At 40.4% G+C, this 15,005-nt stretch overlaps 1 protein-coding gene across 2 annotated transcripts in view; it reads right to left on the reverse strand.

Moving 5' to 3' along the window:
- Window positions 1-15,005, reverse strand: part of PODXL2 (podocalyxin like 2) — a 37,282-nt gene extending 22,277 nt beyond the window's left edge. The window contains exon 1 of one of the 2 annotated variants that reach the window (XM_072598328.1): window positions 14,703-15,005. In XM_072598328.1, the coding sequence (XP_072454429.1) occupies window positions 14,703-14,742 (40 nt within the window). In that variant the 5' untranslated portion in view covers window positions 14,743-15,005. The remainder of the gene's footprint in view (window positions 1-14,702) is intronic. The other variant, XM_072598327.1, reaches the window with a different exon arrangement.

The following is a 15,005-nucleotide window of genomic DNA, read 5'->3' on the forward strand; positions in this document are numbered from 1 at the left end:
ACTGAAGTGATTTGCCATTTTCTTTTCCAGCTCGTTTTAAAACCGAGGCAAACAGGGTTAAGCAACTTGCCCAGGATCACACAGCTAGTGTCTGAGGCTGGATTTGAACTCAGGTCTTTCTGACTCCAAATCTATTGCTCTACAACAGGAATCAGAACTAGAATACATCTCAGGAAGATTAGACTTTGTTCTAAAGGAACTGTTAACCCATAGGCGTATAATAAGTGCTTACTATGTTCCAGGTCCTATACTTAGTGCTGGAGATGCAAAGAAAAAGCAAGAACTATCCCTGCCTTCCAAAAACTTATTGCTGATCAACCTTCCACAATATCTTCTTTGATTAAGTCTGTAATTCTAGTCTGTTGCGATCAGAAAATTACAGTATCTTAAAGTGGAAAGGGATCTCATTAGCAATCTAGTCCATTCCTGCACTGGCGGCACAGTGTATAGCGCTGGGTCTAAATTTAGCACTACATAAATGCTAACTATCACTATTTTATTAAAAGAATTCCTCTTATGAAACACTCAATAAGTGGTCATCCAGTGGTTTGTTCTAGTTTTGGAAAATCTGAGTTGGAAGGAAGCTTTTAGGGACAAAAAGTCTAACTTTGCACCTGGTTCTGCCCTCTGCAGCCAAAGAGAACAAATCTAGCCCTGCTTCCATGTCTTCAGATATTTGAACACAGCTATCACATTCTCTTCTCTAGACTAACTACTACCAATTCCTTTAACCTATACTCATAGAGTACAAACTTAAGGCCCTCTCACAACCCAATTGCTCTCCTCTGGATGCTACCCAGTTTACTTTTTTAGGATTTTCTATGACTGTCACCCATTGTGTTCTCTATTCCTTCCAGCTTTGTGGCATCTGTCTTTAAAATGTAAACTGGTTCAAGGACAAATCTCTGGACAGATCTCTGGAGTACTCCAGTGGAGACATTCTTTCAAGCTGCTATCAAGGCATTAATGACTATTTGTTAAGGATAGTCATCCAACAAGGTCTGAATCCATCTAAACTGTAAAATAATCTAGCCTACATCTCTGTATCTTGTCTATAAGGATAGTGATGGAAGGATGAGACTGGAATATTTTGCTGAAACCTAGGTATAGTGTATCTATAGCATTCTCCTGATCTGGTTACATTTTTTAAAAATAACAAATTAAGCTAGTGCAACTTGACCTATCAATGAAACCAAGTTGTCAAAGATCACAGCTTTCATTTATAAATGGATAATAACAAATTATTTCTTTAATAATACATCCTAGGTATAACCTTTGTCAAATTGCTTACCCTCTCAGTGGAGGGGGTGGGGAGGAAGGGAGAGAATTTGGAACTTAAAATATGAAAAAAATGTTTAAATTGTTTTTACAGGTAATTGGGAGAAAATAAAATATTATATTAAATAAAAATCACTGTAAAATATACCCTAGAACCTTGTTAAGAGTTGAAGTAAAAAAAAAAAAAAGAATTCAAGTCAAGCTCACCAGATTAATTCATGGACTCTAGTCTCTTTCTTTTTTTGAAAATTGAGACATGTGTCCTTTATCCAGGCCTGGAGCACTTCTCTGATTCTTCCCAATCTCTCCAAGATCACTGCCAGTAGCTCAGTGACCAAGCTTATTGATTCCTTCAGTGCCCTACAATGTAGTTCTTCAGACACTCCTTGAAGGCAATTAGATTCTTCTGTCCTCGTTTAAACTGGATTTCAATTCCCTGTTAATCATTTTTGTTTCATCCTTGTTAGTCCAAAGTTATATTTTGTTTTGTTCTGGTTTTTCTCATGGTTTCTCCCATTCATTTTAATTCTTCTATGCAACATGACTAATGTGAAAATGTGTCTAATAAGAATGTATGTATAGAACCCATATAAGAGCACATGCCATCTCAGGGAGCAACACGGGAGGGAGAGGAAGAAAATTCAAAACTTATGGAAATGATTATTGAAAGCTGAAAAAAATAATTTTCAAAAAGAGCATTCTCCTAGGCATAAGCAGTTGTCCCTTCTCACTGCTGTGTGCTGTCACTGTCACTGTGAGTAATGCAATAGGATGCCTGTGGTTACCTGCGTTATTTCCCCAGCATCACTTTTTTCTAAGTGTGCTTTTTGTCATCCTTTACAGTCATCACCAATCTCATAATCAGATTAGGAATAGCAGTTTTCCTCACTGCTTTCACCACCACTTTAAAGATAATCTGGGTATGATGATGTGTGTGGGGATGTAACTTCAAGGTAAGGACCAAAGGTAACCTGGGCCTCCCTGATACACAGCAGGGGCTGCCACCCTTCCTATCTCAAGTCTCTCCCCACTCCAATCCATTCCAAATTAAGCTTCCAAAGTAATTTCCTTGAAGTTGTCGATCTGACTTTATAATTTTCCTGCCTAATCAACTTCAGTGACTCCCTATAACCTTTAGAATCCAATTTGGCACTGAAAGCTCTTCATAACCTGACCCTTTGCCAGCTTTCCAATTTCCTTATATGCTCATTCCCCTCCACATTCTCTACAAGCCAGCCATACTGGCCAATTTATTTCTCCTCATATGCAACCCTCCATTTTCTGTCTCCGTGACTTTGCACTGTTCCCCATGCCTGGAATGCTCCCCCTCCTCACCTCCACCTTGTAGATTCCCCGACTTTTATAAGCACCACATCCTCTGTGAGACCCTTCCTCTCTCCCTGCCACTAGTACCATCCCTTTCAAGGTTACCTTCCAACTATGTTATGTTGATCTTGTGTATTCTCATTTATATATGCTATTTCCCTTATTAGAATTAAGTTCTTTGAGGGCAGGGACCATTCCTGCTTTTTCTTTACAACTCCAGCACTAAATACAGAGCCTGGAACAATATGCTGGTGAGATAACTGTTCCTTTAGAAGAAAGTCTAATATCCCCAGACATATTCTAGTTCTGATTCCTATCTTATCGTCTCAGTGGTACCTAAGGTCAAACTTGCATCCTTAGATTAAGATCTAGAAACCACCCATACTTCTACATTTGTATGCAAAAATCTTAGGCTGTCAATTTTTATTACTAGCTCCTTTCTTGGAGTTTGTTTTCTATGAATTACTAAACGTTTCTACTGTAATTCTTCCCATATTGTAGCTGCTACTCTGTGTTATCTAGAATGATACATAGTAAGTTTTTACCTTCTTCCTGTTTTAATTTAACACCCTTTAAATTAGATTTAAAGACTCCAGGAACGTATATTTTAACATCTCTCACTGAGTACATTTCCATCCCTAGTCAAAGGCCAATCACCCTTCTATTTTAAGTGTCATAGAGAATTCTAAATTGTGTTCTCAGACCCCATCCTCTTAATCAGCAGTTTACTTCCCAAATTTGCCTTTCTTTATCAAAGGCAATCTTCAGCTAGTATCTGTGGGGAAAATATTACTTTGAGGCCTTCACCTTCTTGCCAAATAATTCATCAACTCAAGGAATATGTTCTCAATTCCTTCTGGCAGCACCATTTGTCCCACCTGAATTTCTGGCAAAGAGCAATAGTCACCAGGTAAGACAAGAAGTCTTGGAAAATTCTTTATCATGTCCTGGATATATAAGTTGGGAAGATGGACATCAATTGTTAATGTCAAACCAACAAAAAGCTGTCTGAGTATTTCTCTCCTAGGAGTCACTAATCACCACTACATATCTCTTTTCCCTTTAACCCTTAGTGGGTGATCTCCCTTCAGATGCCATCTCTGAATCCATATCATCATGTTTTTGGAAACATATCTGCTTCCAAGAGTACAGTGGTAAATGGCTAACAATTGGTTCTCAAAAAAAAAAAATGCAGCCACAATACATTTTTAAGTTTAATTTGAATTATTAACATTTTTTCCATCATTTTCTTAAGTCTAGATAATCACCAAAGCAATAAATTGTAATGGCAAGTAAAATTAGGATCTTTTGCTGTTTTTGTCTTAGTATAATCAAGTGCCAGATTGAATCTTGCCTTTATGAATCAAGAGTCTTTACTAGCAGTAAAAGTACAGAAACAAAGAGTTTCTTTAACTAGAAACAATATATGTATTTGTATTGTAAATGTGATTAAAGATCTTTCCCACCCATTAATGGGCCTGCTCATTAAGGGGAGTTTGATTAGGGAAGATTTGTAGGAACACCCACAGCTTTTGTTAATGAGGCACTGGTTCTCAAAGGTTGGGATGCTCTTAAAAAGGTATAAATACTCTGAGGGTGAGGTTTTACTTTGGGGCTTAGTTTTTGTAATAAGGTTTGAGTGCCAGATGAGGACTCTGGAAGCCACTAATGAGCCACGCTAGGCTGCCCCCTACCCCCCCAGCCCCAGGCTTTGAGGACTCAGATGCCGTGCTTCCCTCTCTGGTAACTATGGTCAGGCAGTTGGGGTCCAACTGTCTGTTGAATTCAGGCAGAGGAAACTATATCTGTTGACTTTTAATTTCTCTGTATTTTCTTTGAAGTTCAGGGCACCAAGTCCTTCAACTAACTAAATGATACATATGGTTGATTAAAGTAGTTGTTAACCTCTCAAAAGTTGCCTTTCTTTTTATGAGTGCAGATCTAAGAACCTGTGGTAGTAGAACCCCCTGTGTAAGTTGGGGTGCTTACTGTTACATAAATCTAAGCCTGGTTCATAATTTTTGCCAATTTCGGAGCTCTAAATGCCCATATCACAAATTTAACAATCTGCCCATAAGTCAGTTTGAGCTGGCTCCAGCATACCCCTGCCATATCCCAGAGGGTCCAGTTCCTGCCTTTGTAGAAATAGCTGTATATGTATGGTTAGCTTTTTCTCTTCCATGCTAAGACATCTCTGATCTAATCCTAGCCACTAAAAGAGAAAGAAAGGAGGAATAAAAGTTATTTTAGCACTGGGGGACAAAGATAGACAGCCTTGCGCTTGGTGGGTATCCTCCTTTCCTTCCCCTTTTTCTCATTCTCCTCCACCTTCTCTCTTCTAGCTCCCCTTGGATTTCTGTCTTCCCCTGTTAGAACGTAAGCTCCCTTAAGGCAGAGATTGCCTTGCTTCGGTGCCCTCAGCACTTAGCAGAGTACCTGGGTACCTGGTAGGGAAACAGGGAAGACAATAAGTATCTATAAAGTGGCAACCATGTGCCAGCCACCGTGCTAAGTGCCTCCCAGATTTGATCCTCATTTGATCCTCACGATGACCCAGTGTGGTAGATGCTATCATCCCCATTTTGCAGCTGAAGAAACTAAGAAAACAGAAGCAACTTGCCCAGAGTCACATAACTAGTATCTGAGGCTGGATTTGAACTTGGGTCTTTTCTGTCTCCAGGTCCAGTGTCCCACCTACCTGCCTTTCTGGTATATAATAAGCGCTTTATCCATCTCTCTCTGCCTCTCTCTGTTCCCTCCCTCCAATCCCCCACCCCCATTCCTCTCTTCAGTGCTGGTCTTACTGGGGCTTCCAGGATAAATGAGTACCATTACTACCCCAACTACCTGGACACCAGGACTACTTTTTGTAGAACAACTATCATCCAGGGGCAAGGAATCAAGCAAACGGAAATTAAATCTGGAGCACAATGTTCAATAAAACAGAAGCAAAATCAACTCAGTGGTGTGCTTCATTATCCTGAGCCAAAATCTGGCTTTTAACTGTTCCTTCCGTATCTTACTTTTGCTCTCTGGAGTCACCCAGAATGAGTTCTCCCCTTTTGGGGGGCATTTGGACACAGTAATCCAAGATCCTCCAGGTAAGTCATTCTGCTGAAACTCTGAGCTAAATATCAAAGGGGAAAACTTGCAATAACTACATATTGGATGATTTTAAAGGTCCTAGGCATACCTGAGCAGTAATTCCTTGAAAGATGTGTGATAAAGATCTTTATTTTCCTTGCACCAGTCTTTAGGGAAAAGCAATAGGCACATGAGGGGAATATGGACAATAAATAAGGAAGTAAGGTATATATAGTAGAAAGAGTGCTTTGGATTCAAATCCTGGCCCTGTTTCATCTCAAAAAGTTGTTTTAAACTTTAAAAAAAAATGAGGGAATTGGACAAGATGACCTCTAGAGTCCCTTTAACCTCTAAATTATGATCCTATGACTATTATGAGAACTGTTACTCCAACAAGAATCATTCCCCAATATATAAGTGGTCAAAGGGGCAACTAGGTGGTGCAGTGGATAGAGCACCAGTGCAGGAGTCAGGAGGATCTGAGTTCAAATCTCATCTCAGACACATGACACTCACTAGCTATGTGACCTTGGGCAAGTCACTTAACCCCAATTGCCTCATCCTGGGTCGTCTCCAGTCATCCTGATGAATATCTGGTCACTGGATCCAGATGGCTGTGGAGGAGAAGTGAGGCTGGTGACCTACACAGCCCTCCCTCACTCAAAACAAAGTCAAGTGCAAGTCATGTCATCATTTCTCTGATGGCATGGTCTTCATCAGCAATGAAGGACAAACACACACACACACAAGTGGTCAAAGAATAGGAACTGTTCTCATAAGAAATTCAAGTTGTCAACAACCATAGAGAAAGACTGCTCTGCATTACTAATAATAAGAGAAATATAAATTAAAACCACTCTGAGGTTCCACTTCACATAGGCAAAGATGACAAAAAAGGAAAATGACAATTGTCAGAGCAGCTATAGGATGACAGCTACACTAATCCATTGTTGTGGAGCCTTGAATTGGTTTAGCCATTCTGAAAAACAATTTGGAACAATACTCCAAAAATCACTAAATTGTGCATATTCTATGATCCAGTTATACTACTACTAGGTATACTTCTCAAAGGGATCAAAGAAAAGGGCAAAAGATCCATAATTTCAAAAATTTTATGGCAGCACTCTTTGTTGAAACAAAGGACTAGAAATAAAGTAGGTACCCACCAAATGGGTAATGTCCATCAAATGGATAACAAATCATATATATGAAAGCATGCAAGAATTATTAAGAAATTATAAAAGAGAGAGATTCAGAGAATCCTGGGAAAGTGACAAGAAAGAGGAGAACAATAAACATAATACTGTAAAGGAAGATAATATTGAAAGACTTAAGAACTCTGACCAATCAAAACTCTGGAAGAAAAATTTAAACCATATTTGCCACCTCTTGAGGTGAGATCCATTGTAAATGCAGAATAAGAAACGTTTTCATATACTGGCTAATGTGTAGATTGTTTTTGTTTGACTGTATGTATTTTTTACAAGGGAAGTCTGTCATTTTCTGCAGGTAATAGGATTGTGAGGGGGATTACGGGGCTGAAAATGACTCAAGAAAATTAAGAAAAAAACATTAGTGAGACAATTTTAAATGCACAGAATAGAAGAAAACTCAGAAGGGGATGCAGACAAGCAGGATGGTGTGAGTATTACCTTATTAAATTTGAAATATACTTTTAAAAAGGCAAGCAGTACATAATATTCATACTTTCAGTCAGCATACATTTAGAGTGTATTATGTGCTAAGCATTCAGGATACAAAGAAAAGCAAAAAGAAAAATCCATGTCCTCAAAGATCTTATACTCTAATAGATATAGAGAAATAGACCCAAGATACACAGGTTATAAAGACAAAGGATTTTAAATTTGATTGTGGAGGTAATAGCCATTAAAGTTAATGCGGGTGGGGTAGGGTGTGTATATGACAAAGCCATACCTATGCTTAAGGTCCAGAAGTTTAGGAATATCTAGTTGGCAGCTAGAAGTGGATTGAAGGGGAAAGAGGCTATAGGCAGAGAGACCAATTAGAAAACTATTGCAATAGTCTAAACAAGAGATGATGAGGGCTTGAACTAAGTCCTCATCATCTCTGGGGAAGCAGGAGTGGAGAGAAGAGAAGCTGAAGCTCTAGGAGAGAAGTTTTGAAGGTACAAATAACTAGTTTTGGCAACAGATTGGAAATGTATATTGAGAGTGAGGAGTTGAGAATGCCACCAAGTTGCCAACTTGAGTAACTAAAAAAGATGGTGACACCCCCAATTATAATAGAGAAGTTCAAAAGAAAGGAGGGTTTGGATGTAAAATTAATGAGTTCTGTTTTGTATATATTGAGTTTGAGATGTCTACAGGGCATCCAATTTGAGGTAATGAAAAACTAGAGCTCAGGAAAGATACTAGGACTGGATATTCAGATCTCTGAATCATCTTCATAGAAACAGAACCTATGGGAACTGATGAGATCACTAAATAGCATACATAGATAGTACAGGATGAAAAGAGAAGTCCAGAAGAGACCCTAATGAGACAGTCATGCTTAGTGGGCATGACATACACACTTCAGCAAAAGAAATCAGAAGGAACAGTCATATCAATAGGAGGAGAAGAGGGTACAGTGTCCTGAAAACCTGGAGAGGAGAGAGCACCAGGGGTGGGGAACCTGGGGCCTCGAGGACATATGTGGCCCTCTAGGTCCTCAAGTGCAGCGCTTTGACTGAATTCAAACTTCACAGAACAAATCCCCTTCATAAAAGGATTTGTTCTGTAAAACCTGGACTCAGCAAAAGGTCCCACCGAAGGACCTAGAAGGCTGCATGTGGCTTCAAGGCTGCAGGTTCCCCACCCCTGATCTAGAAGGTGATCAACTGTGTCAAACGGTGCAGAGAGATTAAGAAATATGAAGACTAAGAAAAAGCCACCAGCTTTGGCAATTAAGAAATCACTGGCAACTTTGGAGAAAGCAATGATGACATTGGGAACTCGACCGAATCAAGCTTAGAAGAAAGTGACAGGAGAATTACAGGCATAAAGTAGAGAAATTACTAATAATCAGAAAAATGCAAATCAAAACAACTTGAGATTCTACCTTATATTCAGCAAATTGGCAAAGATGACAAACAATGGAAATAATCAGTGTTGGAGGGAGCGCAGAAGACAGCTGTTGTTGAAGGGCTTTAAATGGTTCAACTACTCTAGAATGCAATTTGAAACCGTGCCAAAAAGTGACTAAAATTTCCCTTTTAACTAAGATATCCTATTATTAGATATATATGTATACTATATAATTAATATCATATATACCATTATATATTGTATACATTATATATTATTTACTATAATATAGTATAATACTATAATATAAAAATACAAAATTACTTATATATGAACAACAAATATATCTCTATAACTATATGTAATATATATGATGTTATATTATAATCATGATCACATAATAAATATATCTCATATTTATACAGAGAAATTATATATACATATGTATATACAAATATATATATACAATATATATAGTCAAAGATAGAAAGAATTGTTCTATAAACACCAAAATATTCATAGTATATGCATACTTTAGGGACTATTGTGACTAATGAATTGTGGCACATGAACACAATGGAATATTATTAATACCATAAGAAACAGTGAAAGCAAAAAATTCAGAGAAGCACAAGAAGACTTAAATAAATTGAAAGAAAGTAAAATAAGAAAAGTCAGGAACAAGATCTACAAAGTGTAAATGGAAAATAACAAAACTGTCGATGGCTACCTGCTTGCCTACAGAACAAAGTTCAGACCCCTTGATCTGACACTCAATTCTCCGAACAATCTTTCCTCAACCTACCTTTCACCAGTCTCATCTTCCTTTAAAGAAATCCTGTCCAGTAAAATCGGACCACTTCACGTGCCCCAAATGCATACTACACTTTCCTGCTTATATACCTTAGCTCATGGACCTGATTCAGACTAATTTCCTGGTAGTTTGGATCTAAAACTGAAATAAAATGAGACTTGTAATCTGTCTAACAGTTAGCAAAAAGAAATTTCCTTAGCTTTAACAGGAGAAGGCCAGTCAGAGCAAGGAACAGAGTTCATCCAAAATAAAGCATTAGTTCACTTGGACACAGCTTCCCCAGTGTGGTTCATGCTGACAGTCTGTAGTCACAAGCCAGAGAAAGGACCTTCATGTCCTGAAAGTTTTATACTCAAGTGACCAGGTAGCTACATCAATGACTTAAGCTTGTATTCAACAAGCCAATTACATCTTGAAAGCAATTTTTACAACTTTTTAAGGAAAACTAGGCAAACTTGTTGGGAGGGGATTAAGGGTAGGGGAAATTAACTACTGCACACCCATTTCAGGTACATTTCTTAAAGGTACCTACCTCCTCCAAGAACTCTTCCATGCAATCTTAGCAACCCAAAGTTGTCTCTTCATCCTTAGTAATCCAAAAATATTTTGATATAACTATTTTTTTTTAAATTTAGGATACTATACATTGCATTAGCTGTTTTCAAACAAATCATATTTCTTCCATTGGATTGTAAACTTCTTTTCTTTATATCTTCCTCAGTGCCTAGCATAGGGCCTAGCACACAATAGCCATTCAACAGATGCTTGTGAAATGACTAATGGATAAATGAGGAAGAGTCATTTGTTTTCCCCATCTTTCTAGGAAGTCTGGCTGGCAGATAAAAGAAAAAGATATGAACTGAGTGATCCTTCATTGGGTGGGTTTGGAATTGATTCAATGAGCAGACCCAAAGATATTAATGTATTAAGGTCAACCTGGAGGGCTATTTCTAGCGCAAGGACACAAGCACTATATGCCTGGCACTATTCAATTTAACATTTTTACCAATGACTTGGGTGAAGGTATAAGATGGTATGTTCATTCAGTATGTAAATAAGAGAAAAATAACATGTTGGATGATAGAAATAGGATCTAGAAAGCTTTTTATAGGCTGATACAAATTTCATTTAATAAAATTAAAAGGAATAAACATAAAAGTCCTATACTTCAGTTAAAAACTCAATTACACATTTCATACACAATCTTCTTTTTTTGCTCTACCATGTAGAGGAAATGATCTTTTCTTTGATGTTTGTGAAGTTCATACTAAAAACAAATAAAGGGAATTGTTTAAAACTTCACTGTACAGGTGTATAGCATGGGAGGAAGATGTTAAGACAATATTTCATCCAAAAGGACCTGGAGGCTTTAGTGGACTGCAAGTTTATTATTGGTCAACAGTGTGAAGTTGTGACCAAAACAATAAAAAGAAAAGCGTAAAAATCTGAGGCTACATTAAGAGAAATGTCTAGAGCAAAGAAGTTGATATTTCCATTGTGATTTTCCTTGGTCAGATGACACAGGAAGGATGCATTCTGTTCTGGATAAAATACTTAAAGAAAGGTATTGACAAACTGTGACACATTATGAAGTGAGTGATTAGGCTAGTGGAGAAACTGGAAACCAAGAAACAAGGAGACACTGAAGACATTGAGGATTTCTACCCTGAAGAAGATAAAACTAGGGGGCAACATGATATATAGTTGTCTTCAATATTTGAAGCGTTCACATGTGAAGTAGGATTAGATTTGTTTTGCTTGGCCCTAGAAAGCAGAACAAGAAGCAGTGGCAGAAAATTAGAGATAGATTTCAGCTAAGTATGAGTACAAAGCTTCCTAATCATTAGAGCTACCCAAAAGTGGAACAGACTGCCTTGGTGGGCACTAGGTTTGCCATCTCTGGAAATTATTTGTGTAACAGTGAATTGCCATTTGTGAGGGATATTGAAGCAGGAATTTCAGTCATGTGTTGGACTTGATAACCCCTGAGGTTCTTTTCAACTCTAGAAATTCCATTATTTTTATGATCATTGGATCCTGTATAGAGCATTCAGGACAGAATGTGCCACTGAAGTACTTGTGGGCACTATTTTCTGTTCCATTCTTGACTCAGGTGGAGGCTCAGTCCAGTCACTTCCTTCTCTTTGACCCAGTTCCTTCATCTGTGAAGAAAGGAGAGTCAGTTTCTCTACTACATATCTCTCCTTTCCTGTTTTCTTTCCTATCTCTTCTGAATATGTTGAAATAACTAGAAGCTTTGAACAACTTGAATGAAAAGTGTGTGTGTGTGCGTGCGTGTGTGTGTGCGTGTGTGTGTGTGTGTAAGAGAATCTGTTTTCCTGGTTTTTCATCCCTGGTTTTGGCTGATGTTCTCCAGGAAGCATCCCACTTTCTTTGCTTATTTTCCTTCTATGATGACTATTTTGCCTTTATATAGACCTTGATATTTTCAAAGACCTTGACAGTACATAATTATTTAGATAATTAGATGGGAGTCCTTTCTCTTCAAATATGTCTACAATAAGATTACACCAAAATAGTAGCACAGGCCTAACCATTCTAAGTATAATTACTTTCACATTTAACAATTAATCTGCCTTAATTAAGGCCACACCCTACTTCATATTTCAGGATTTCACTCTGAATAGTTTGTTTTCTTTATCCCCAAGCACTTTTAATTTTTTTTACTCTATGATTTTTTTTAATGATTTACTTTATGATACTTGGCAATCAGACTGGGTAGAGAAAAAGAAGCTGCCAGAAAGGACATTGGTACAATGGAAAGAACACTTGACTCTAGAGTCAGAGGTCCTGAGTTCAAATTCTGCCTCTGATACTTGAGGTGACTTTGTGCAAGTATGGATGAACTAGATGGCCTCTGAGGTTCCTTCTGGATCTTTGATCATACTATGATCCCATGCAGATTTCTTCAAGGTAATGACCCCAAAGAGCTGAATATCTAACTGATCATCCCAGACAGGAAAGAGGAGGAGGTATACCCCATAGAAATTGCCCAGCTCATTCCCAGATTTCAAATTCAGTCCCAGTAATCAGCTCTTGGCTCCAGCAGTCAACCCTGAGAAATAAATAACTACCTAGTTTTGTTTTTCTGTCAGTGCTTCTGAAATCCAGTTCATTCTAAGCACCTTTTTAATAGACGTACAGTGACAAATACATCAGTTTCCTTAGGAGGTCTCTGAGTGCGGGTACAAAATAAGGCAGTGAAAGAACACTACCATTAAGTCAGGATGACAGGATCCCAAGGGAAAACAGGGAATAAGTTATTCTACTCTGCTTTACATTTCTGCAGAGTCTTCATTGGCTAAGCCAGGGGACAGTCTGTGGTCAGTACAGGGATACAAAGAGGACTTGAGCAGCACGTACTGTAAAATAATTATTCAACACCATTTATGACATACACAAGCACACCTTTATACACTTGTATGATAACCATGTCAGACTGTACAGTAGTGTCTGTCTGACAGAATCATACATTCCTAATTGTTCTGGTAGGAGCTACATAAGATTCAATAGTGTCTGTAACACAAATACATGCACATATACATCCTTCACCCTTGTGTAGTAATCATATAGGAACTATCCTTCAATGGATGAGATAATGTGATGTAACAAAAACAATAACAGATTGAGAGTTAGAAATCTCATCTGAGATCTCACCCCAGCTCAAATACTAACCAGCCCTGTGACAAGACATTTAACCTGTATGAGTCTTAGTTTTCTCATCTATAAAAATGTGATACCTCAGAAGACTGTCCTGAAGAGCAAGTGAGATAATGTATGTGAACACACTGAAAATTGTAAAACATCACACGAATATAAGGCCAAGGTGACACTTTATATATCACTCACTGATACATATTTCTCACTGCCACATATTTCTACACACTTGTATGGCTACTAAATTCAATAGTTATTCAGTTCAATTCAATCAATAGTTACTAAGCACCTAGCATTCACACCTACTAGGTACAAGCCACTATGTCACACCCCACTTGCTTCTCCATGGTGTCAAAACCACAGAACTAACTGTCTCTTTTCTCATGCATTCACCCCACACCCAGGAGCGGTTGCTGAACCAGGAGCTGTCCAGCAGCATGTCTGTTCCTCACATACAATCACACCCTGGTGTCACTGGGTCAAAATCACTAGGGAGCGTGCATGATGCGCAGCATGTCTCCAAAGCATGTCTATCTCACGTACACACACACACACACACACACACACACACACACACACACACACACACGGCTGGCTAGTAAACACGCAACATCCCCAAGTCAGGGCAAACGGACCTGTCCAGCAGCGCCAGCTGCACACACTTTGTGTGAAGCTACAAGAGCGTTATCCAGGAGCACGTCAGCCACACAGACCCACTGATACACACCTCTCACTGTGCGGGGCGCCACCTGGGAGCTGTCCAGGGGTAGAGACACCCGCACACCCCCTGCGGGAAGCCTCACAGGCGTGACTGACCCCCTCCCCCCAACCGTGTACACGTACCTAGAACCAGCAGGGCAGGTTGTCTGGCTGCCCCCTCACACCCGGGAGCTGTCCAGCAGCGTGTCACACTCGCACACAACACACACACACCCCGTAGGCCTAGGGCAGCGTGTCACACACACACACACACACACACACCCCGTAGAGCAGCGTGTCACACACGCACACAACACAACCCCGCACAGCAGTGTCACACACACCCCGTAGAGCAGCGTGTCACACACGCACACAACACAACCCCGCACAGCAGTGTCACACACACCCCGTAGAGCAGCGTGTCACACACGCACACAACACAACCCCGCACAGCAGTGTCACACACACCCCGTAGAGCCGCACAGCAGTGTCACACACGCACACAACACGCACACCGCCCCGCACAGCAGTGTCACACGAGCGCGCGCGTACGCACACATAGCGTGGCACACATAGAGGCCACGCAGGCTCTGTCCAGCAGCGTGTCTCACACACCCCCCCCCCCCACGCACGCACATACACACGGTTCACACACACACGCGGGCGCTGTCCATCAGCACCCTGTCTGTCACCCACCCTCCCCCTCTCACTTTCCCCTCCCCCCTTCTCTTCCTCAGGCCTCCCCGACATCGTGCCCGCAGGCCCCGGACGCTCACCCCAGGCCAGCAGGAGGGCGGCGCGCAGCAGCCGGCCCATGGTGCAGCCTCGCTCGGCTCCCACCGCCGCACCAGGCACCCTCCTCCCGCGGCAGCCGCAGCAACCCTGGAGCTTCGCTTCGGGCGTAACCGAGCGCGGAGGGCGGAGCCGGCGGGGCGAGCGTGAGAGGGCCGCCGAGCAGTCACTCACCGCGGACCCCGCCCCCTCCCTCCTTCCCTCTCTCTTTCGCCGGGCCTCGTGCCTCACGCCTCGACCGGAAGGAAACGGGTGCAGAAGGAGTCGACCCGCTTCCGCCCGAACCC

This window comes from Notamacropus eugenii, chromosome 3 (genome assembly GCF_028372415.1).
Source record: "Notamacropus eugenii isolate mMacEug1 chromosome 3, mMacEug1.pri_v2, whole genome shotgun sequence".
Classification (NCBI taxonomy): Eukaryota; Metazoa; Chordata; class Mammalia; order Diprotodontia; family Macropodidae; genus Notamacropus; species Notamacropus eugenii.